This window comes from Dendropsophus ebraccatus, chromosome 10 (genome assembly GCF_027789765.1).
Source record: "Dendropsophus ebraccatus isolate aDenEbr1 chromosome 10, aDenEbr1.pat, whole genome shotgun sequence".
NCBI lineage: Eukaryota > Metazoa > Chordata > Amphibia > Anura > Hylidae > Dendropsophus > Dendropsophus ebraccatus.
Window position 1 is genome coordinate 101,341,180 of NC_091463.1, and position 24,006 is coordinate 101,365,185.

The window sequence follows — 24,006 nt, forward strand, 5'->3', positions numbered from 1 at the left end:
AGCACAGGTATAATACACCTATACACCCAGCACAGGTATAATACACCTATATACCCAGCACAGGTATAATACACCTATACACCCAGCACAGGTATAATACACCTATATACCCAGCACAGGTATAATACACCTATACACCCAGCACAGGTATAATACACCTATACACCCAGCACAGATATAACACACCTATTCACCGAGCACAGGTATAATACACCTATATACACAGCACAGGTATAATACACCTACACACCCAGCACAGGTATAAAACACCTATTCACCCAGCACAGGTATAATACACCTATATACCCTGCACAGGTATAACACACTTATATACCGAGCACAGGTATAATACACCTATACACCCAGCACAGGTATAATACACCTATACACCCAGCACAGGTATAATACACCTAAACACCCAGCACAGGTATAATACACCTATACACCCAGCACAGGTATAATACACCTATATACCCTGCACAGGTATAATACACCTATATACCCAGCACAGGTAAAATACACCTATATACCCAGCACAGGTATAATACACCTATATACCGAGCACAGGTATAATACACCTATACACCCAGCACAGGTATTATACACGTTTATACCCAGCACAAGTATAATACACCTATATACCCAGGACAGGTATAATACACCTATATACCCAGGACAGGTATAATACACCTATACACCCAGCACAGGTATAATACACCTGAACACAGGTATAATACACCTATACACCCAGCACAGGTATAATACATCTATACACCGAGCACAGGTATAATACACCTATATACCCAGCACAGGTATAATACACCTATATACCCAGCACAGGTATAATACACCTATATACCCAGCACAGGTATAATACACCTATATACCCAGCACAGGTATAATATACCTATATACCAAGCACAGGTATAATACACCTATACAGCAAGCACATGTATAATACACCTATATACCCAGCACAGGTATAATACACCTATATACCCAGGACAGGTATAATACACCTATATACCCAGCACAGGTATAATACACCTATACACCCAGCACAGGTATAATACACCTGAACACAGGTATAATACACCTATACACCCAGCACAGGTATAATACATCTATACACCGAGCACAGGTATAATACACCTATATACCCAGGACAGGTATAATACACCTATACACCCAGGACAGGTATAATACACTTATATACCGAGCACAGGTATAATACACCTATATACCCAGCTCAGCTATGGCCATGGTCCCGGTATTCTTGTCTCTGTGAATGAGGATAAATGTACAGAGAAGAGAATGAGGGATGAGATACGGCTTATACATTGTGTCCTGCCCCCCATGCCCACGCTTGTCTCTGCCAAAGCAATTACAGAGAAGTGCGGCTGCTCCCCCTGCCTTGGCACTGCAGCGCACTGACACTGACACAGCGTTGCCCGGTGGGTGCCTCGCCCGCTGATCACCAGCTGAAGCCGCGGCTAATGAGATCCGCCATCCCACCCTCCCTGGTTAATAGTCCTAATTCTCTCACCGCATCCACCAACTGTTCAGTTCCCGCGACCTTTAGCGCTGTCAACACGAAGCAAGCCGCCACTTTGTTGTATGACCCATCCCATCTGTCCGGTCTCAGCCCCAATAAATGTACGGCCGGTGATGGATTACAGCAGAGATCTCCAACCTGTGGCCGTCCAGCTGCTGCAAAACTACAACTCCCATCATGCCCTGTCAGCTTGTATTACTGTAGAATTACACCCAGAATCCGTTACATCGGTCGTCTTTATTACTAATGTTATAACAGAGACTTTAGGTGCAATTTAACTCCAAAATGACTCCATATAATAACTGGAGTGGGGGCGCTGTTGCACTGAGGTCCATACAAACTCTTCCACTTGTCAGTGGTGAAGAGAGGTACTGCAAGCAGCAAAGGTCATTACAGTTTGATATCAAAGCAACCTGGATGAGGTTACAGCCCGTACCCATATTTCCGAACCAGAGAGGAGATAAGTGAGAGCTGCAGATAGGTCCCAGTTACTGTGTGCAGTCTCTATATAGTGTACACCTATATAATACATATATATATATATATATATGTATATATACGCAGTGGTGCCTTAGATTACGTGCATAATCCGTTACTGTACAGTATAGCAGCATGTGGTGTATAATATATAGTAACTGTATAACCCTGATAACACTGCAGCTAGATATGTGATATATAAGTTACTGTACAGTATAGCAGCATGTGGTATATAATGTATAGTAACTATATAACCCTGATAACACAGCAGCTGGATATGTGATATATAAGTTACTGTACAGTATAGCAGCATGTGGTGTACAATGTATAGTAACTGCATAACCCTGATAACACAGCAGCAGCTGGATATGTGATATATAAGTTACTGTACAGTATAGCAGCATGTGGTGTATAATGTATAGTAACTGTATAACCCTGATAACAGCAGCTGGATATGTGATATATAAGTTACTGTACAGTATAGCAATCAGCATATGGTGTATAATGTATAGTAACTGTATAACCCTGATAACACAGCAGCTGGATATGTGATATATAAGTTACTGTACAGTATAGCAGCATGTGGTATATAATGTATAGTAACTGTATAACCCTGATAACACAGAAGCAGCTGGATATGTGATATATAAGTTACTGTACAGTATAGCAGCATGTGGTATATAATGTATAGTAACTGTATAACCCTGATAACACAGAAGCAGCTGGATATGTGATATATAAGTTACTGTACAGTATAGCAGCATGTGGTATATAATGTATAGTAACTGTATAACCCTGATAACACTGCAGCACAGGATATGTGATATACGTTACTGTACAGTATAGCAGCATGTGGTATATAATGTATAGTAACTGTATAACCCTGATAACACAGCAGCAGTTGGATATGTGATATATAAGTTACTGTACAGTATAGCAATCAGCATGTGGTATATAATGTATAGTAACTGTATAACCCTGATAACACTGCAGCAGCTGGATATGTGATATATAAGTTACTGTACAGTATAGCAATCAGCAGGTGGTGTATAATGTATAGTAACTGTATAACCCTGATAACACAGCAGCTGGATATGTGATATATAAGTTACTGTACAGTATAGCAATCAGCAGGTGGTGTATAATGTATAGTAACTGTATAACCCTGATAACACAGCAGCTGGATATGTGATATATAAGTTACTGTACAGTATAGCAATCAGCATGTGGTGTATAATGTATAGTAACTGTATAACCCTGATAACATAGCAGCTGGATATGTGATATATAAGTTACTGTACAGTATAGCAATCAGCATGTGGTATATAATGTATAGTAACTGTATAACCCTGATAACATAGCAGCTGGATATGTGATATATAAGTTACTGTACAGTATAGCAATCAGCATGTGGTATATAATGTATAGTAACTGTATAACCCTGATAACACAGCAGCTAGATATGTGATATATACATTACTGTACAGTATAGCAGCATGTGGTATATAATGTATAGTAACTGTATAACCCTGATAACACAGAAGCAGCTGAATATGTGATATATAAGTTACTGTACAGTATAGCAATCAGCATGTGGTTTATAATGTATAGTAACTGTATAACCCTGATAACACAGCAGCTGGATATGTGATATATACGTTACTGTACAGTAAAGCAATCAGCATGTGGTGTATAATGTATAGTAACTGTATAACCCTGATAACACAGCAGCTGGATATGTGATATATAAGTTACTGTACAGTATAGCAGCATGTTGTGTATAATGTATAGTAACTGTATAACCCTGATAACACAGCAGCTGGATATGTGATATATAAGATACTGTACAGTATAGCAGCATGGGGTATATAATGTATAGTAGCTGTATAACCCTGATAACACAGCAGCTGGATATGTGATATATAAGTTACTGCACAGTATAGAAATCAGCATATGGTGTATAATATATAGTAACTGCATAACCCTGATAACACAGCAGCTGGATATGTGATATGTAAGTTACTGTACAGTATAGAAATCAGCATGTGGTGTATAATGTATAGTAACTGTATAACTCTGATAACACAGCAGCAGCTGGATATGTGATATAAAAGTTACTGTATAGTATAGCAGCATGTGGTGTATAATGTATAGTAACTGTATAACCTGATAACACAGCAGCAGCTGGATATGTGATATAAAAGTTACTGTATAGTATAGCAGCAGGTGGTGTATAATGTATAGTAACTGTATAACCCTGATAACACAGCAGCAGTTGGATATGTGATATATAAGTTACTGTACAGTATAGCAGCATGTGGTATATAATGTATAGTAACTGTATAACCCTGATAACACAGCAGCTGGATATGTGATATATAAGTTACTGTACAGTATAGCAGCATGTGGTATATAATGTATAGTAACTGTATAACCCTGATAACACAGCAGCTGGATATGTGATATATAAGTTACTGTACAGTATAGCAGCATGTGGTATATAATGTATAGTAACTGTATAACCCTGATAACATAGCAGCTGGATATGTGATATATAAGTTACTATACAGTATAGCAGCATGTGGTATATAATGTATAGTAACTGTATATCCCTGATAACACAGCAGCTAGATATGTGATATATACATTACTGTACAGTATAGCAGCATGTGGTATATAATGTATAGTAACTGTATAACCCTGATAACACAGCAGCTGGATATGTGATATATAAGTTACTGTACAGTATAGCAGCATGTGGTATATAATGTATAGTAACTGTATTACCCTGATAACACTGCAGCAGCTGGATATGTGATATATAAGTTACTGTACAGTATAGCAGCATGGGGTATATAATGTATAGTAGCTGTATAACCCTGATAACACAGAAGCAGCTGAATATGTGATATATAAGTTACTGTACAGTATAGCAATCAGCATGTGGTTTATAATGTATAGTAACTGTATAACCCTGATAACACAGCAGCTTGATATGTGATATATACGTTACTGTACAGTAAAGCAATCAGCATGTGGTGTATAATGTATAGTAACTGTATAACCCTGATAACACAGCAGCTGGATATGTGATATATAAGTTACTGTACAGTATAGCAGCATGTTGTGTATAATGTATAGTAACTGTATAACACTGCAGCTGGATATGTGATATATAAGATACTGTACAGTATAGCAGCATGTGGTATATAATGTATAGTAACTGTATAACCCTGATAACACAGCAGCTGGATATGTGATATATAAGTTACTGTACAGTATAGCAGCATGTGGTATATAATGTATAGTAACTGTATAACCCTGATAACACAGCAGCTGGATATGTGATATATAAGTTACTGTACAGTATAGCAGCATGTGGTATATAATGTATAGTAACTGTATAACCCTGATAACACAGCAGCTGGATATGTGATATATAAGTTACTGTACAGTATAGCAGCATGTGGTATATAATGTATAGTAACTGTATAACCCTGATAACACAGCAGCTGGATATGTGATATATAAGTTACTGTACAGTATAGCAGCATGTGGTATATAATGTATAGTAACTGTATAACCCTGATAACATAGCAGCTGGATATGTGATATATAAGTTACTATACAGTATAGCAGCATGTGGTATATAATGTATAGTAACTGTATATCCCTGATAACACAGCAGCTAGATATGTGATATATACATTACTGTACAGTATAGCAGCATGTGGTATATAATGTATAGTAACTGTATAACCCTGATAACACAGCAGCTGGATATGTGATATATAAGTTACTGTACAGTATAGCAGCATGTGGTATATAATGTATAGTAACTGTATTACCCTAATAACACTGCAGCAGCTGGATATGTGATATATAAGTTACTGTACAGTATAGCAGCATGGGGTATATAATGTATAGTAGCTGTATAACCCTGATAACACAGAAGCAGCTGAATATGTGATATATAAGTTACTGTACAGTATAGCAATCAGCATGTGGTTTATAATGTATAGTAACTGTATAACCCTGATAACACAGCAGCGTGATATGTGATATATACGTTACTGTACAGTAAAGCAATCAGCATGTGGTGTATAATGTATAGTAACTGTATAACCCTGATAACACAGCAGCTGGATATGTGATATATAAGTTACTGTACAGTATAGCAGCATGTTGTGTATAATGTATAGTAACTGTATAACACTGCAGCTGGATATGTGATATATAAGATACTGTACAGTATAGCAGCATGTGGTGTATAATGTATAGTAACTGTATAACCCTGATAACACAGCAGCAGTTGGATATGTGATATATAAGTTACTGTACAGTATAGAAATCAGTATGTGGTGTATAATGTATAGTAACTGTATAACCCTGATAACACAGCAGCAGCTGGATATGTGATATATAAGTTACTGTACAGTATAGAAATCAGTATGTGGTGTATAATGTATAGTAACTGTATAACCCTGATAACAGAGCAGCAGCTGGATATGTGATATAAAAGTTACTGTATAGTATAGCAGCATGTGGTGTATAATGTATAGTAACTGTATAACCCTGATAACACAGAAGCAGCTGAATATGTGATATATAAGTTACTGTACAGTATAGCAATCAGCATGTGGTTTATAATGTATAGTAACTGTATAACCCTGATAACACAGCAGCTGGATATGTGATATATACGTTACTGTACAGTAAAGCAATCAGCATGTGGTGTATAATGTATAGTAACTGTATAACCCTGATAACACAGCAGCTGGATATGTGATATATAAGTTACTGTACAGTATAGCAGCATGTTGTGTATAATGTATAGTAACTGTATAACCCTGATAACACAGCAGCTGGATATGTGATATATAAGATACTGTACAGTATAGCAGCATGGGGTATATAATGTATAGTAGCTGTATAACCCTGATAACACAGCAGCTGGATATGTGATATATAGGTTACTGTACAGTATAGCAATCAGCATGTGGTGTATAATGTATAGTAACTGTATAACCCTGATAACACAGCAGCAGTTGGATATGTGATATATAAGTTACTGTACAGTATAGCAGCATGTGGTATATAATGTATAGTAACTGTATAACCCTGATAACACAGCAGCTGGATATGTGATATATAAGTTACTGTACAGTATAGCAGCATGTGGTATATAATGTATAGTAACTGTATAACCCTGATAACACAGCAGCTGGATATGTGATATATAAGTTACTGTACAGTATAGCAATCAGCATGTGGTATATAATGTATAGTAACTGTATTACCCTGACAGAGACTGCAGGGAGCAGGAAGGAATGAGCAGGGCAGATGTGGGCACATACATGCAGCACTCTCTGTCCGGGGAGAGAGGGGTTACAGCTATAGAGAGACTACCTCCACAGTACTGTCCCCTGATGCAAGCCCCAGTCTGAAGTGGATCTGCTTATGATTTGGAAGGTGAGGGAGACTTCCTGGGTCAGAGTACAGGGCTGTAGACCCCGCTATGCAGACCATGCCCCTCCTCCACTCCCCCTCCCACCCAGTACAGGGAGCTCTTACACCAAAGCAATGCTCTTACACCAAGGTACAACTTTTAAAAACTGTGATCTCTTCTTGCAAGACGCTTTCAATCCTAGTTACTCTTAAACCGAGGTACCACTGTATGTATATATATATTACAAGGTACAGTCACTGGGGCAATTGGAGCAGCCACACATGGAGCTACAAGATAAAAGACATTGACAGGAATGAGGAAGAATTCACAGAAGTCCCAGGTTACAGAGAGACGTCTATTCTGTGCTAACGTCCTCCCAGCAATGAAGGAAACGCTCCGGAAGGAGTGTACTGCAGACAATACTTGGTGTGGCCGTTCTTCCCACAATAACCGTCCCCTGGGACTAGTAGTGGCCGCACATGACTGGGGTTTATATACTGGGCGTCTGTCCTTCTTGTTATATAATGTTTCATATTAGTTATACTGATCGCTGATCGCTCCCGTGGCCGACACTGACCAACACAGATCGAGTGTCGCATAACTGCTCCAATTCATCCAAACCACATACACTCCATCAGTCCTGTGTGATCATCATTAGAGATGGGCAAATAGTGAAATATCCGATAATTCAAAATTCGTTTAGAATAACTCCCATTATTCATATATTCGAAGGAATATCAAATCCCATTAGTCTATGGGAGAAAAATACTTGGGAACTGGAAATCAATATTCGACCACAAGGAGGTCACTAAGTGCCCAATACTTAGTGGGTACATATAGGACAGCAGGGGAAGCATGCCTGGGTACCTACAGGACAGCAGGAGAAGCATGCCTGGGTACATATAGGACAGCAGGGGAAGCATGCCTGGGTACATATAGGACAGCAGGGGAAGCGTGCCTGGGTACATATAGGACAGCAGGGGAAGCATGCCTGGGTACATATGGGACAGCAGGGGAAGCATGCCTGGGTATATGTGGGACAGCAGGGGAAGCATGCCTGGGTACATATGGGACAGCAGGGGAAGCATGCCTGGGTACATATAGGACAGCAGGGGAAGCATGCCTGGGTACATATAGGACAGCAGGGGAAGCATGCCTGGGTACATATAGGACAGCAGGGGAAGCATGCCTGGGTACATATAGGACAGCAGGGGAAGCATGCCTGGGTACATATAGTACAGCCGGGGAAGCATGCCTGGGTGTATACAGGACAGCCGGGGAAGCATGCCTGGGTACATATAGGACAGCAGGGGAAGCATGCCTGGGCGTATATAGGACAGCAGGGGAAGCATGCCTGGGTGTATATAGGACAGCAGGGGAAGCATGCCTGGGTACATATGGGACAGCAGGGGAAGCATGCCTGGGTACATATAGGACAGCAGGGGAGGCATGCCTGGGTACATATAGGACAGCAGGGAAAGCATGCCTGGGTACATATAGGACAGCAGGGGAAGCATGCCTGGGTACATATAGGACAGGAGGGGAAGCATGCCTGGGTACATATAGGACAGCAGGGGAAGCATGCCTGGGTATATTTGGGACAGCAGGGGAAGCATGCCTGGGTACATATGGGACAGCAGGGGAAGCATGCCTGGGTACATATAGGACAGCAGGGGAAGCATGCCTGGGTACATATAGGACAGCAGGGGAAGCATGCCTGGGTACATATAGGACAGGAGGGGGAAGCATGCCTGGGTGCATATAGGACAGCAGGGGAAGCATGCCTGGGTACATATAGGACAGGAGGGGGAAGCATGCCTGGGTACATATAGGAAAGCAGGGGAAGCATGCCTGGGTACATATAGGACAGCAGGGGAAGCATGCCAGGGTACATATGGGACAGCAGGGGAAGCATGCCTGGGTGTATATAGGACAGCAGGGGAAGCATGCCTGGGTACATATGGGACAGGAGGGGAAGTATGCCTGGGTACATATAGGACAGCAGGGGAAGCATGCCTGGGTGTATATAGGACAGCAGGGGAAGCATGCCTGGGTACATATGGGACAGGAGGGGAAGCATGCCTGGGTACATATAGGACAGCAGGGGAAGCATGCCTGGGTACATATGGGACAGGAGGGGAAGCATGCCTGGGTACATATAGGACAGCAGGGGAAGCATGCCTGGGTACATATAGGACATTAGGGGAAGCATGCCTGGGTACATATAGGACAGCAGGGGAGGCATGCCTGGGTACATATGGGACAGGAGGGGAAGCATGCCTGGGTACATATGGGACAGCAGGGGAAGCATGCCTGGGTACATATAGGACAGCAGGGGAAGCATGCCCGGGTACATATGGGACAGCAGGGGAAGCATGCCTGGGTACATATGGGACAGCAGGGGAAGCATGCCTGGGTGTATATAGGACAGCAGGGGAAGCATGCCAGGGTACATATAGGACAGCAGGGGAAGCATGCCTGGGTACATATAGGACAGGAGGGGAAGCGTGCCTGGGTACATATGGGACAGCAGGGGAAGCATGCCTGGGTACATATAGGACAGCAGAGGAAGCATGCCTGGGTACATATGGGACAGCAGGGGAAGCATGCCTGGGTACATATGGGACAGGAGGGGAAGCATGCCTGGGTACATCTAACACAAACAAAAAAAAATGTTTGTGATCGGTTCCTGTTTGAGTACACCAAAGATTCACGAAATAAATTCCGAACATAAAGTAGAAGCGTACGTTTTGTCTAGCAGTACGCACTTGGGTATGTATCAGGTCAGGTGCAGTGTAAAAGACTCAATAATGAAAATTAACGATAAATACAAATCAGTAGTAGCAAGATAACAGATATTATCCCGCAATCACAGTGTACAGCCGTATACCGGATATAGAATTGGTTTTACAATAATAAAATTAAAGAGCTGGTCAACGCCTTCAAAGGACGCAGATTGCGCAAATCAGTAGTAGCAAGATAACAGCTATTATCTCACACTCACAGTATACAGCCATATCAGTAGATGTCTGAACACACTGCCTGTCTCACAACAGCTTCTAAATCTCTGGTTTTTATACTTTTAGCCCTAACAAGGGCCTTTGGGGGCCCTTCCTACCTAACCACCTAAAACCTTCCTCTCCCTGCTTTACAGTCTGTCCCTCTCTAGCTCCAACCAGCAAGTGACACGAATCTGAAATCACTATTCTTATATTCAGGAGGTCACATGGTTTAGCCAGCCAATCACAGTTAGAGGTTTGTTTTAAAAAAAAATCTAATTTTACTGCGTTATCGTTCAAATATTTGAACGCAATTGAATAGCACGAATAGCTTACTATTCGATCGAATACTATTCGCTCATCACTAATCATCACTGCACCTACCAACAGACTGAATCCAAATACAATTCACCCTCCTGTAATGATGCCAGCTGTCCACTAGTTGGCACATCTGAGCTTCACTTTGAGCAATTGCCTTTCTTGGGTCCTGTTTCTCTCAGTACTCAGATACTCCCAGGACTTACAGTAGGACAAGCAGACAGTGAGAATTATAACATACAAAGCACATATCAATACTGTGAGAAGACAAGATCGAGAACAACAACTCACCAGTTGAGGATAGGAGCCAGGAATAAGTGAATGGATGACAAGCATGGAAGTCAGATAAAAAGTAGAAGATGACAAAAACTGGAACAAATACCAAATACAAGGCCTTTTCTAACTGACCCAAAACTTTTCCATAACTATTTCCAGACAGTATAACCTCACTCCTCACTATCCCTGCAAATCTCCATATAGAAACAAGGACTAAATGACAAGGACCCTGACTAACAGGAAGGCACTAGGACCCAGAGACAAAAGCAAGAGAGCGCAGAAAGTAAATCACAAGGGCTAAACAAACAAATCAAATTCACAACAGTAACTATAAAATACAGAGAAAACCAAAACCCTCTGGAGGAACTAGGACAAGACAAGACGAAAACAAGGTACTAGAGAAATCCATGGAATACCAGGTCCCCTCGTCCTGGATGTCACCTGTTTTTTTAGGCTATCGGATATAACTCCACCTGATTTACATGTAAAGATATTGCTAAAGAATACTGGGTTCAAACACTGGAGTTCACACTATAATCCGCACTGAACTGCACAAACCAGGGCGACATTAAGCAGCAGGAACTTTACTGTAAGCAAGATGACTGATCCAGAGCAATGGATCAGCTGTGAGATAAAGGAAGGAACTGTTCTAAACAGTAAAATGTAACTTTGTTAATGTTTAAACCTACAGACAGGACCAGTGTATGATGAGTAGGTTACATTTTAACTTCTCTTATTGTGTCCATGGTGACAGACGGCAAACAGACCCTCTGTAGTCGGATCAAGCAGTCCTGTGTTAAGCCGTCCATATACATGTACAGTAGTTTAAAGTGTCACTGTCATAAAAAATCTTTTTTGCAGAAATCAATAGTCCAGGCGATTTTAAGAAACTGCGTCATTGGGTTTATTAGCAGAAAAATGCATTTTTATCATGAAAAAGCAGTTTGAAGCTCTCCCCCCTGTCTTCATTGTTCCCTATGGAGAGGGGAGGGGTGGAGGGAGATGAGGCACCAAAACAGGACAACAAAGAGTTAATTTACAGCTGCATCACCGGCTATCTCCTCTGAAGTCAGCACTGACCTCTCTGTCCTTCAGATAGCAGCTTTCACATTTCACATAGTTCCTGCTGTGTAATCCTTTGTTCTCTGCTCTCTGCTGGCAACTAATCTCCCTCCTCCCCCCTCCTCTCCATAGGTTACACAGGGCCCGACTGATGTTGTGATTTCCTGATAATGAACAGTGAATGAGAGAGAGGAGGGAGGGGGAATGGGAAAAGTCTTTTTCAATGCAGATAATGGCAGATTTGCCTAATAAACCCAATTACAAAGTTTCTTAAAATCGCCTGTAATATTGATTTCTGCAAAAAAATAAAAAAAATCTAACAGTGACACTTTAATATATAACAATCATCTTTCCCTGTAATATAAATGGAGAGCAGCGGAGGAAGAGCCTTGGAGTCTCCTCTGTCTGATGGGCCCCGGGAACATTCATCAAACATCCCTTTAATTATAGCAGGATATGTAGCAGATGGATAGTCCCAGGTCCCTGGATGAACACTCCAATGGCCAAGAGACCCAACCTTTAAAGGGGTAGTTCACAATTTGTTTTCTTTCATAAAAACTTGTGCCAGAATACAGATTTGTAATTTACTTCTACTCAAAAATCTCCAGTCTTCCAGCACTTAACAGCTGCTGTATATCCTGCAGGAAGTGGTGTATTCTCCCCAGTCTGACACAGTGCTCTCTGCTGCCACCTCTGTCCATGTCAGGAACTGTCCAGAGCAGCAGCAAATCCCCATAGAAAACCTCTCCTGCTGTGGACAGTTCCTGACATGGACAGAGGTGGCAGAAGAGAGCACTGTATCAGACTGGAGAGAATACACCACTTCCTGCAGGACATACAGAAGCTGATAAGTACTGGAAGACTGGAGATTTTTTAATAGAAGTATATTACAAATCTATATAACTTTCTGACAACAGTTGAGTTGAAAGAAATAGATTTTTATCAGAGTACCCCCCCCCCCCCCCATTAAATGGCTTATCCATGATTAGCAAAAAAAACAGCGCCAGCCCTGTCTTTAGGTTATGTGTGATATAACAACACTGCTCCATACCACAAACAAACTGAGGAAAAGAGGGGGTGCTGTTTCTGAGAGACATAATGCGGGGTGTAATTCTGCGTAGGTGTTCAGGCTGTATTGCTTCGCGGGTGGTCGGGGTGTAATGCTGCGGATCAGTGTGTCGGGATCCTGGCGGTCTCAGTGCTCCCGACTCTATTACTGCCTGTTAATAGTACAGATCTGTGTGTAGATCTCGTCGCCTTCATGTCCTTATCTGCACCGGGCAGACAGTTCTGTCAGGACGAGGACTCACAGCGGCCAAAACGTCTCTTATTCTCCTTGACAAGATCCTCTGACCCCAGACGGGTGTCCCTGCAGGGATATCAGCATCAGCCGCAGCCATTCCCTGACCTTACAAGATGCTTCCTGGGCCCAATTTCCCCTTATAAAGGGGGGATTCCTGTATTGCTATCACTGCACATTTCCTGCAGACTCCTGTGTGAGCCCCATATAGAAGCAGCGCCCTGTATCAGTGCAACAATGTATCAGTGCAGGTGCCATGTGTGCGGATACAATTGTAGCGCTATGAGCTCTCACCTTATAATACAATATAATCCTAGTAAACATGGAGCGATGTGTCCACCGACGGTAAGGAGAGACTGTGACATGAGGGGAAGGATTTATTATCACATTTGCGCCACTTTTGCAGCATAAAACGTACAAATTATGAAAAGCAACGTATTCGCATTTACAGGTATAGTGACGTGGGCGCGGACAGCTATTATATTACTATTATATAGACTTCCTGGAGGGCGCCCCCCACACACACCCCCTGTCTGGCGTTATGTAGGCAAAAGAGAAAAACGTCAGACAAAGCAACAATGCGGCGTATGGCGTTATTTCCATGCATTTGCATTTGTTCGTTTTTTCTGGCGTTTTTGACTTTTTGTGGGAATGATCTTTTTCATGGTTTGGGCGTTTTTGCGTGCTGACCTTTTTTTTCCCTCTGCCGTCACATGACCGAGCTGCTGCACCACAAAATCTGACAAAAACATAAGGAAAAAAACACCATACGCACAGCCGGAATAATCCCATTGAAGTCTATAGGAGAAAAAACGATCACAAACTTCCACCTGGCGTTTTTATTGGCGTTTTCCCAGGATTTTCAGGCAGCGTGAAGCCGGCCTCATAGATTTCATAGGACGGAGGTCTGAGATGCCGCAAATGCAATAAATGATACCGCAATCTATTTCATTGTGGCCGATAAATCTACCCGAGGGTCCAACAGCAGAATATTCCACTATACAGTAATTCCATGTTACTTCTATAGGGATGGACATGTGCAGTTCTGGGGATTATTTAGGATCTCACTAATAATAATAATTATAATAATAATAATAATAATAACAATAATAATAATAAAATAATAATAATAATAATAACAACAACTATTGCGCTTCTTGTTGTTTATTCGTTTCCTACATTATGTATGAGAGGAGGGCGGATTTTGTACACAAGTATTGGGATTGATATGTCATATTACTGCAGTGAAGAAGCCGAGTTATGAATATCGACACTGGGGAACAACAAGTCCAAGCAATCCCATTTACATGCCCATATTACCAGCTTTATATTCAGACATGCATGATTACAAATTACAGTAAGTATAGCTGTTATATAGCGGCCTTCAGGAGACTGGACCTGGATACAGTAAGTATAGCTGTTATATAGCAGCCTTCAGGAGACTGGACCTGGATACAGTAAGTATAGCTGTTATATAGCTGCCTTCAGGAGACTGGACCTGGATACAGTAAGTATAGCTGTTATATAGCTGCCTTCAGGAGACTGGGCCTGGATACAGTAAGTATAGCTGTTATATAGCTGCCTTCAGGAGACTGGACCTGGATACAGTAAGTATAGCTGTTATATAGCTGCCTTCAGGAGACTGGGCCTGGATACAGTAAGTATAGCTGTTATATAGCAGCCTTCAGGAGACTGGACCTGGATACAGTAAGTATAGCTGTTATATAGCTGCCTTCAGGAGGCTGGACCTGGATACAGTAAGTACAGCTGTTATATAGCTGCCTTCAGGAGACTGGACCTGGATACAGTAAGTATAGCTGTTATATAGCTGCCTTCAGGAGACGACCTGGATACAGTAAGTATAGCTGTTATATAGCTGCCTTCAGGAGGCTGGACCTGGATACAGTAAGTATAGCTGTTATATAGCTGCCTTCAGGAGACTGGACCTGGATACAGTAAGTATAGCTGTTATATAGCTGCCCTTAGGAGACTGGACCTGGATACAGTAAGTATAGCTGTTATATAGCTGCCTTCAGGAGACTGGACCTGGATACAGTAAGTATAGCTGTTATATAGCTGCCCTTAGGAGACTGGACCTGGATACAGTAAGTATAGCTGTTATATAGCTGCCTTCAGGAGACTGGACCTGGATACAGTAAGTATAGCTGTTATATAGCTGCCTTCAGGAGACTGGACCTGGATACAGTAAGAATAGCTGTTATATAGCAGCCTTCAGGAGACTGGACCTGGATACAGTAAGTATAGCTGTTATATAGCCGCCTTTAGGAGACTGGACCTGGATACAGTAAGTATAGCTGTTATATAGCAGCCTTCAGGAGACTGGACCAGGATACAAGTAAGTATAGCTGTTATATAGCAGCCTTCAGGAGACTGGACCAGGATACAAGTAAGTATAGCTATTATATGGATCCATCAATACATTATAACAGAGGCCACAACATGGATGTGAACAGGGCTTTATGCTGGCATTTACCCAGTTATTTGTACTGAGAACCAAGGTATAGATGTATACAGCTGTATGTAGATGTATATAGATGTATATAGCTGTATATACTGTATATATGTTTGTTTATATACCTGGGCTTTGTTAACCCCTTATATCCTATGCAAACTCTCTTTAGGAAGACCCCCACCCCCAATAATGATCTGAAATGGAAACTTGAGAACTTCAGCCATTGTTCTGCCGCTTCCTGACTGACCCCGTATCCTGTATACAGCCAGCTATCTATACATTCCAGGACTCTAATATACAGTTATATCAGGCACTCACTATAATACTCAGCAAGACCTGCACAGCTTTACTGAATAGGCCCATAAGCCATCACTGCACCTACACACACTCCCTGCACCTACACACACTCTCTGCACCTACACACACTCCCTGCACCTACACACACTCTCTGCACCTACACACACTCCCTGCACCTACACACACTCTCTGCACCTACACACACTCCCTGCACCTACACACACTCTCTGCACCTACACACACTCTCTGCACCTACACACACTCCCTGCACCTACACACACTCTCTGCACCTACACACACTCCCTGCACCTACACACACTCCCTGCACCTACACACACTCTCTGCACCTACACACACTCCCTGCACCTACACACACTCTCTGCACCTACACACACTCTCTGCACCTACACACACTCCCTGCACCTACACACACTCTCTGCACCTACACACACTCCCTGCACCTACACACACTCCCTGCACCTACACACACTCTCTGCACCTACACACACTCCCTGCACCTACACACACTCTCTGCACCTACACACACTCTCTGCACCTTCACACACTCTCTGCACCTACACACACTCTCTGCACCTACACACACTCCCTGCACCTACACACACTCTCTGCACCTACACACACTCCCTGCACCTACACACACTCTCTGCACCTACACACACTCCCTGCACCTACACACACTCTCTGCACCTTCACACACTCTCTGCAACCTCACACACTCCCTGCACCTACACACACTCTCTGCACCTACACACACTCTCTGCACCTACACACACTCCCTGCACCTACACATACTCCCTGCACCTACACACACTCTCTGCACCTACACACAAATCTCTGCAACCTCACACACTCCCTGCCCCTACACACCCTCTGCACCTACACACTCCCTGCACCTACACATACTGACACTTACACACTCCCTGCACCTTCACACACTCCCTGCACCTACACATACTCCCTGCAGCTACACATACCGACACAGTGCGCGGTTTATGTAGCAGAGCCCGAGCTACACAGTGCGCACTGTATGTAGCAGAGCCGGAGCTGCACAGTGTGTGGTGTATGTAGCGGAGCCGGAGCTGAACAGTGCGCAGTGTATGTAGCAGAGCCGAAGCTGCACAGTGTGTGGTGTATGTAGCGGAGCCGGAGCTGCACAGTGCGCAGTGTATGTAGTAGAGCCAGAGCTGCACAGTGTGCGGTGTATGTAGCAGAGCCGGAGCTGCACAGTGTGTGGTGTATGTAGCAGAGCCGGAGCTGCACAGTGTGTGGTGTATGTAGCAGAGCCGGAGCTGCACAGTGTGCGGTGTATGTAGCAGAGCCACAGCTGCACAGTGTGCGGTGTATGTAGCAGAGCGGGAGCTGCACAGTGTGCGGTGTATGTAGCAGACCCGGAGCTGCACAGTGTGCGGTGTATGTAGCGGAGCCGCAGCTATACAATGCGTGGTGTATGTAGCAGAGCCGGAGCTGCACAGTGTGTGGTGTATGTAGCAGAGCCGGAGCTGCACAGTGTGCGGTGTATGTAGCAGAGCCGGAGCTGCACAGTGTGTGGTGTATGTAGCAGAGCGGGAGCTGCACAGTGTGCGGTGTATGTAGCAGAGCGGGAGCTGCACAGTGCGCGGTGTATGTAGCAGAGCCGGAGCTGCACAGTGCGCGGTGTATGTAGCAGGGCCGGAGCTGCACAGTGCGCGGTGTATGTAGCAGAGCCGGAGCTGCACAGTGTGTGGTGTATGTAGCAGAGCGGGAGCTGCACAGTGTGCGGTGTATGTAGCAGAGCGGGAGCTGCACAGTGTGCGGTGTATGTAGCAGAGCGGGAGCTGCACAGTGTGCGGTGTATGTAGCAGAGCCGGAGCTGCACAGTGTGCGGTGTATGTAGCAGAGCCGGAGCTGCACAGTGTGCGGTGTATGTAGCAGAGCGGGAGCTGCACAGTGTGCGGTGTATGTAGCAGAGCCGGAGCTGCACAGTGTGCGGTGTATGTAGCAGAGCGGGAGCTGCACAGTGTGCGGTGTATGTAGCAGAGCGGGAGCTGCACAGTGTGCGGTGTATGTAGCAGAGCCGGAGCTGCACAGTGTGCGGTGTATGTAGCAGAGCGGGAGCTGCACAGTGTGCGGTGTATGTAGCAGAGCCGGAGCTGCACAGTGTGCGGTGTATGTAGCAGAGCCGGAGCTGCACAGTGTGCGGTGTATGTAGCAGAGCGGGAGCTGCACAGTGTGCGGTGTATGTAGCAGGGCCGGAGCTGCACAGTGTGCGGTGTATGTAGCAGAGCCGGAGCTGCACAGTGTGCGGTGTATGTAGCAGAGCGGGAGCTGCACAGTGTGCGGTGTATGTAGCAGGGCCGGAGCTGCACAGCAGTAGTAGCAGAGAAGTTGTGACTCTTATTCATGACTCAGGGTTAATAGATGGATGAAGTACAGAGATGAATCACTAGAAGAGTCAGACAACCCGTCCTCCATCTTATCCCCAGTCAGATCGGATACAGAAGTCGGCAGATTGTTATTCGTAACCACGGCGACGGATCAATCAATGTGATCCAGAGCAACAAGAAATTGTAAAGAACCTCAAGTGGATACAAAATAACAACAAACAGAACACAGGAGCGACACCAAGGAAATCACAGAGATACAAGTAACCTCAGTGACAGCTCCTACCTGCCTGCGGTCTCCCGCTCAGTGACAGCTCCTACCTGCCTGCGGTCTCCCGCTCAGTGACAGCTCCTACCTGCCTGCGGTCTCCCGCTCAGTGACAGCTCCTACCTGCCTGCAGTCTCCTCAGTGACAGCTCCTACCTGCCTGCGGTCTCCCGCTCAGTGACAGCTCCTACCTGCCTGTGGTCTCCTCAGTGACAGCTCCTACCTGCCTGCGGTCTCCCGCTCAGTGACAGCTCCTACCTGCCTGCGGTCTCCCGCTCAGTGACAGCACCCACCTGCCTGCGGTCTCCTCAGTAACAGCTCCTACCTGCCTGCGGTCTCCCGCTCAGTGACAGCTCCTACCTGCCTGTGGTCTCCTCAGTGACAGCTCCTATCTGCCTGCAGTCTCCCGCTCAGTGACAGCTCCTACTTGCCTGCGGTCTCCCGCTCAGTGACAGCTCCTACCTGCCTGCGGTCTCCCGCTCAGTGACAGCTCCTACCTGCCTGCGGTCTCCCGCTCAGTGACAGCTCCTACCTGCCTGCGGTCTCCCCCTCAGTGACAGCTCCTACCTGCCTGCGGTCTCCCGCTCAGTGACAGCTCCTACCTGCCTGCGGTCTCCTCAGTGACAGCTCCTACCTGCCTGCGGTCTCCCGCTCAGTGACAGCTCCTACCTGCCTGCAGTCTCCTCAGTGACAGCTCCTACCTGCCTGTGGTCTCCTCAGTGACAGCTCCTATCTGCCTGCGGTCTCCCGCTCAGTGACAGCTCCTACCTGCCTGCGGTCTCCCGCTCAGTGACAGCTCCTACTTGCCTGCGGTCTCCCGCTCAGTAACAGCTCCTACCTGCCTGCGGTCTCCCGCTCAGTGACAGCTCCTACCTGCCTGCGGTTTCCTCAGTGACAGCTCCTACCTGCCTGCGGTCTCCTCAGTGACAGCTCCTACCTGCCTGCGGTCTCCCGCTCAGTGACAGCTCCTACCTGCCTGCGGTCTCCCGCTCAGTGACAGCTCCTACCTGCCTGCGGTTTCCTCAGTGACAGCTCCTACCTGCCTGCGGTCTCCCCCTCAGTGACAGCTCCTACCTGCCTGCGGTCTCCCGCTCAGTGACAGCTCCTACCTGCCTGCGGTTTCCTCAGTGACAGCTCCTACCTGCCTGCGGTCTCCCACTCAGTGACAGCTCCTACCTGCCTGCGGTCTCCCGCTCAGTGACAGCTCCTACCTGCCTGCGGTCTCCCGCTCAGTGACAGCTCCTACCTGCCTGCGGTCTCCCGCTCAGTGACAGCTCCTACCTGCCTGCGGTCTCCCGCTCAGTGACAGCTCCTACCTGCCTGCGGTCTCCCGCTCAGTGACAGCTCCTACCTGCCTGCGGTCTCCTCAGTGACAGCTCCTACCTGCCTGCGGTCTCCCACACAGTGACAGCTCCTACCTGCCTGCGGTCTCCCGCTCAGTGACAGCTCCTACCTGCCTGCGGTCTCCCGCTCAGTGACAGCTCCTACCTGCCTGCGGTCTCCTCAGTGACAGCTCCTACCTGCCTGCGGTCTCCCGCTCAGTGACAGCTCCTACCTGCCTGCGGTCTCCCGCTCAGTGACAGCTCCTACCTGCCTGCGGTCTCCCGCTCAGTGACAGCTCCTACCTGCCTGCGGTCTCCCGCTCAGTGACAGCTCCTATCTGCCTGCAGTCTCCTCAGTGACAGCTCCTACCTGCCTGTGGTCTCCTCAGTGACAGCTCCTATCTGCCTGCGGTCTCCCGCTCAGTGACAGCTCCTACCTGCCTGCGGTCTCCCGCTCAGTGACAGCTCCTACCTGCCTGCGGTCTCCCGCTCAGTGACAGCTCCTACCTGCCTGCGGTCTCCCGCTCAGTGACAGCTCCTACCTGCCTGCGGTCTCCCGCTCAGTGACACTTCCTACCTGCCTGCGGTCTCCCGCTCAGTGACACTTCCTACCTGCCTGCGGTCTCCCGCTCAGTGACAGCTCCTACCTGCCTGCGGTTTCCTCCGGGTTTTCCTGGGAGGTGGTGGAGACCTCCTGGACCTTGTTGTCCTCCTCCTTGCTGGCGGTCTCCTCGGTGCTGGGGGCTTTGGGGGTCTCCTCACTCGCCTGCAGCTGCTCTATAATGTTCTGCTGCTGCCAGGACGGGACGGAGCGGTGAGGGACCGGGGTGGGACCGGGCACCGGGGACAGGATGTTGTGCACCGGGCTGCTCGTCTTCTTCAGTCCGTTCCTGTCCCGCGAGTGGTTCTTGAGCCTATTGTGTACGGGAGTCCCCCGGTGCTCATATCCTTCCTGCTGCGGACACCCCCCGGAACCGGCGGAGCCCTGAGACGGGTGACTGAACCACCGCCAGCGGAGCCGCAGGATCTGCTTCACATCGAACTCCTTCCTACCGGACACCGACATCTTCCGTCTGATCTGCAGGAACCGGGAGAGATCAGCGCACGGGGAACCGGGAGAGATCAGTGCACGGGGAACCGGGAGAGATCAGTGCACGGGGACCGGAGCCGGGAGAGATCAGTGCACGGGGACCGGAGCCGGGAGAGATCAGTGCACGGGGAACCGGGAGAGATCAGTGCACGGGGAACCGGGAGAGATCAGTGCACGGGAGCCGGGAGAGATGTCCTCATTGCACGGGGACCGGAGCCGGGAGAGATGTCCTCAGTGCTGGGGACCGGGAGAGATCAGTGCACGGGAGCCGGGAGAGATGTCCTCATTGCACGGGGACCGGAGCCGGGAGAGATGTCCTCAGTGCTGGGGACCGGGAGAGATCAGAGCACGGGGACCGGAGAAGTGGAGCCGGGGCCCCGGGACTGCCGCATGCCGCCAGCCCCCCAGCCTCTCAGTAGCAGTAAGTGAGGAGGTGGGCTTCCATACTGGCAGGAGGAGGAGGAGGTCAGACCTGAGAAGTAAATCAGCTGAGCCCAGGAGAAGAGCAGTCAGCTGCTGCCAGTATGACAGCCACCCAGCCCAGGCTGCCGGCAGCTCCAGAGAGAACTGACTGCAGAATACAGCAGCTGAGAGAGGGCTGGCAATCACAGGAGACCACTCTGCCCCTATTCACACTGCAGGGACCCAGCTGCGGATTGTGTGCAGCTTCTTCCACGATGTCAGCATCCAGTCTATAGCAGAGATCTGCCTGGAGTGGAGTCAGGAGAAAGGGGGCAGGGGAGAAGAGTAACTGAATGTAGAGGAGGATTCTTTGCTGCCTCTCGGCTCCTCATAGACACCCACTATCCAGTGATACAGTGTAGGTTATAGGATAGGACAGAGGCCACGTATAGGGGAGAGGGGCTGGGAGGGACATTAGGCTCCACAGGAATCGATTCTCCTGACATTAAGGTAATTTAGACAAATTGATTTGTCACCTTTTTGATCGTCCGACAACGAATGGAGACAAATAATCGATAAATCAATCAGATCCCTGGACGGAGGCTAAAAAATCGTCAGAAAGGTGAAAAGCAGACGGTGGTATATAGTGAGAGAGGGGAGAAGGTAATCTACAGTATATCAGAGCTGCCCAGTGTATTACATTACTGATCCTCTACTGATCCTGAGTTACATCCTGTATTATACTCCAGAGCTGCACTCACTATTCTGCTGATGGGGTCACTGAGTACATACATTACATTACAGATACTGAGTAACATCCTGTATTATACTCCAGAGCTGCACTCATTATTCTGCTGGTGGGGTCACTGTGTACATACATTACATTACTGATCCTCTACTGATCCTGAGTTACATCCTGTATTATACTCCAGAGCTGCACTCACTATTCTGCTGGTGGGATCACTGTGTACATACATTACATTACTGATCCTGTACTGAGTTACACCCTGTGTGGTGACCCCCGGTGTGCAGGTATGGCCGGTCACTTGCTAGATGTAGAGGAGTGACGCCAGATCTATGGTGATTGGCCGGGCCCAGTGATGTTATACCGTGACCCCAGTTACGGTTGGGCACACAGGGCCAGTAGTACCTTGTTCCCCTATGACAGTGTCCTGATGGGCGGCTACGGGGTCCCTTGGGTTGATATCAGGGTGGGCCAGAGTGTAGTGACCTTCCCGGACTATAGGCACTGCCACCCACAGGAAGGGGAAATGTCCCAAGGATATGGTGTACACTGTGGGGTGAAGGATCACAGAGTCTCTTTATCATAAATAATCTCTTATGTGTATATAAGTACTTATGTGCGGCAGGTAATACAACTTTCCCTTGACAGGCAATACACCTGATAAGACACTTGACAATACAGCAACCAAATCAGCAATAGGAATGTAGTATAGAATACAGTCGTGCTGACTGAGTAGCATGTTAAGAGATACAAAGAATCAGAGTAGCAGAGAGGAGGGTGTCGTGAGAGACCCAACCCAAGTAGTACTGTGCTCTGCCGGGATGTTGGAGGATGAGGTAGAAGAATACTTAAAAGAAAAAGAGAATACTTGTGCCTGTGTATTGACCTTTGGGCCTTTGCACCTAGGGTGACCCGTCCGATGAGGGTGACACAGGCCCCAGACCTTGTTACCTGGGATGAGCGGAATGCTGAGGGTTCCTTGCTGACAAACGCGCTGCGAGCAGGGGCGTAACTACCACTATAGCAGCCATAGCGGCTGCTATGGGGCCCGCCGCATCAGGGGGCCCCATGGCCTGCTCCTGCAATACACTGGGCCCCTGTGCAAAAAATGTGACTGCCCCCCCCCCATTTTCCCCCCCATACTGTATACCTCTCCCTGTAGTTGTTCTCCCCATACTGTATACCTCTCCCTGTAGTTGTTCTCCCCATACTGTATACCTCTCCCTCTGTCATTGTTCCCTCATACTGTATACCTCTCCCTGTAGTTGTTCCCCCAATACTGTATACATCTCCCTCTGTCTTTGTTCGCCCCATACTGTATACCTGTATACTGTATACCTCTCCCTCTGTCGTTGTTCTCCCCATACTGTATACCTCTCCCTCTGTCTTTATTCCCCCCATACTGTATACTTCTCCCTGTAGTTGTTCCCCCCCATACTGTATACCTCTCCCCCCTGTAGTTGTTCCCCCCTCTGTCTCCCTCTGTAGTTGTTTCCCCCATACTGTATACCTCTCCCTCTGTCATTGTTCGCCCCATACTGTATACCTGTATACTGTATACCTCTCCCCCTGTGGTTGTTCCCTCCATACTGT

The 24,006-nt window shown here is 46.6% G+C and overlaps 1 protein-coding gene across 1 annotated transcript in view; it reads right to left on the reverse strand.

Moving 5' to 3' along the window:
* KLHL4 (kelch like family member 4) overlaps positions 1–21,242 on the reverse strand; it is a 112,916-nt gene extending 91,674 nt beyond the window's left edge. The window contains exon 1 of the mRNA XM_069985692.1: positions 20,824–21,242. Coding sequence (XP_069841793.1) covers positions 20,824–21,242 — 419 coding nt within the window. The remainder of the gene's footprint in view (positions 1–20,823) is intronic.
* Between the last annotated feature and the right edge of the window lie 2,764 nt (positions 21,243–24,006).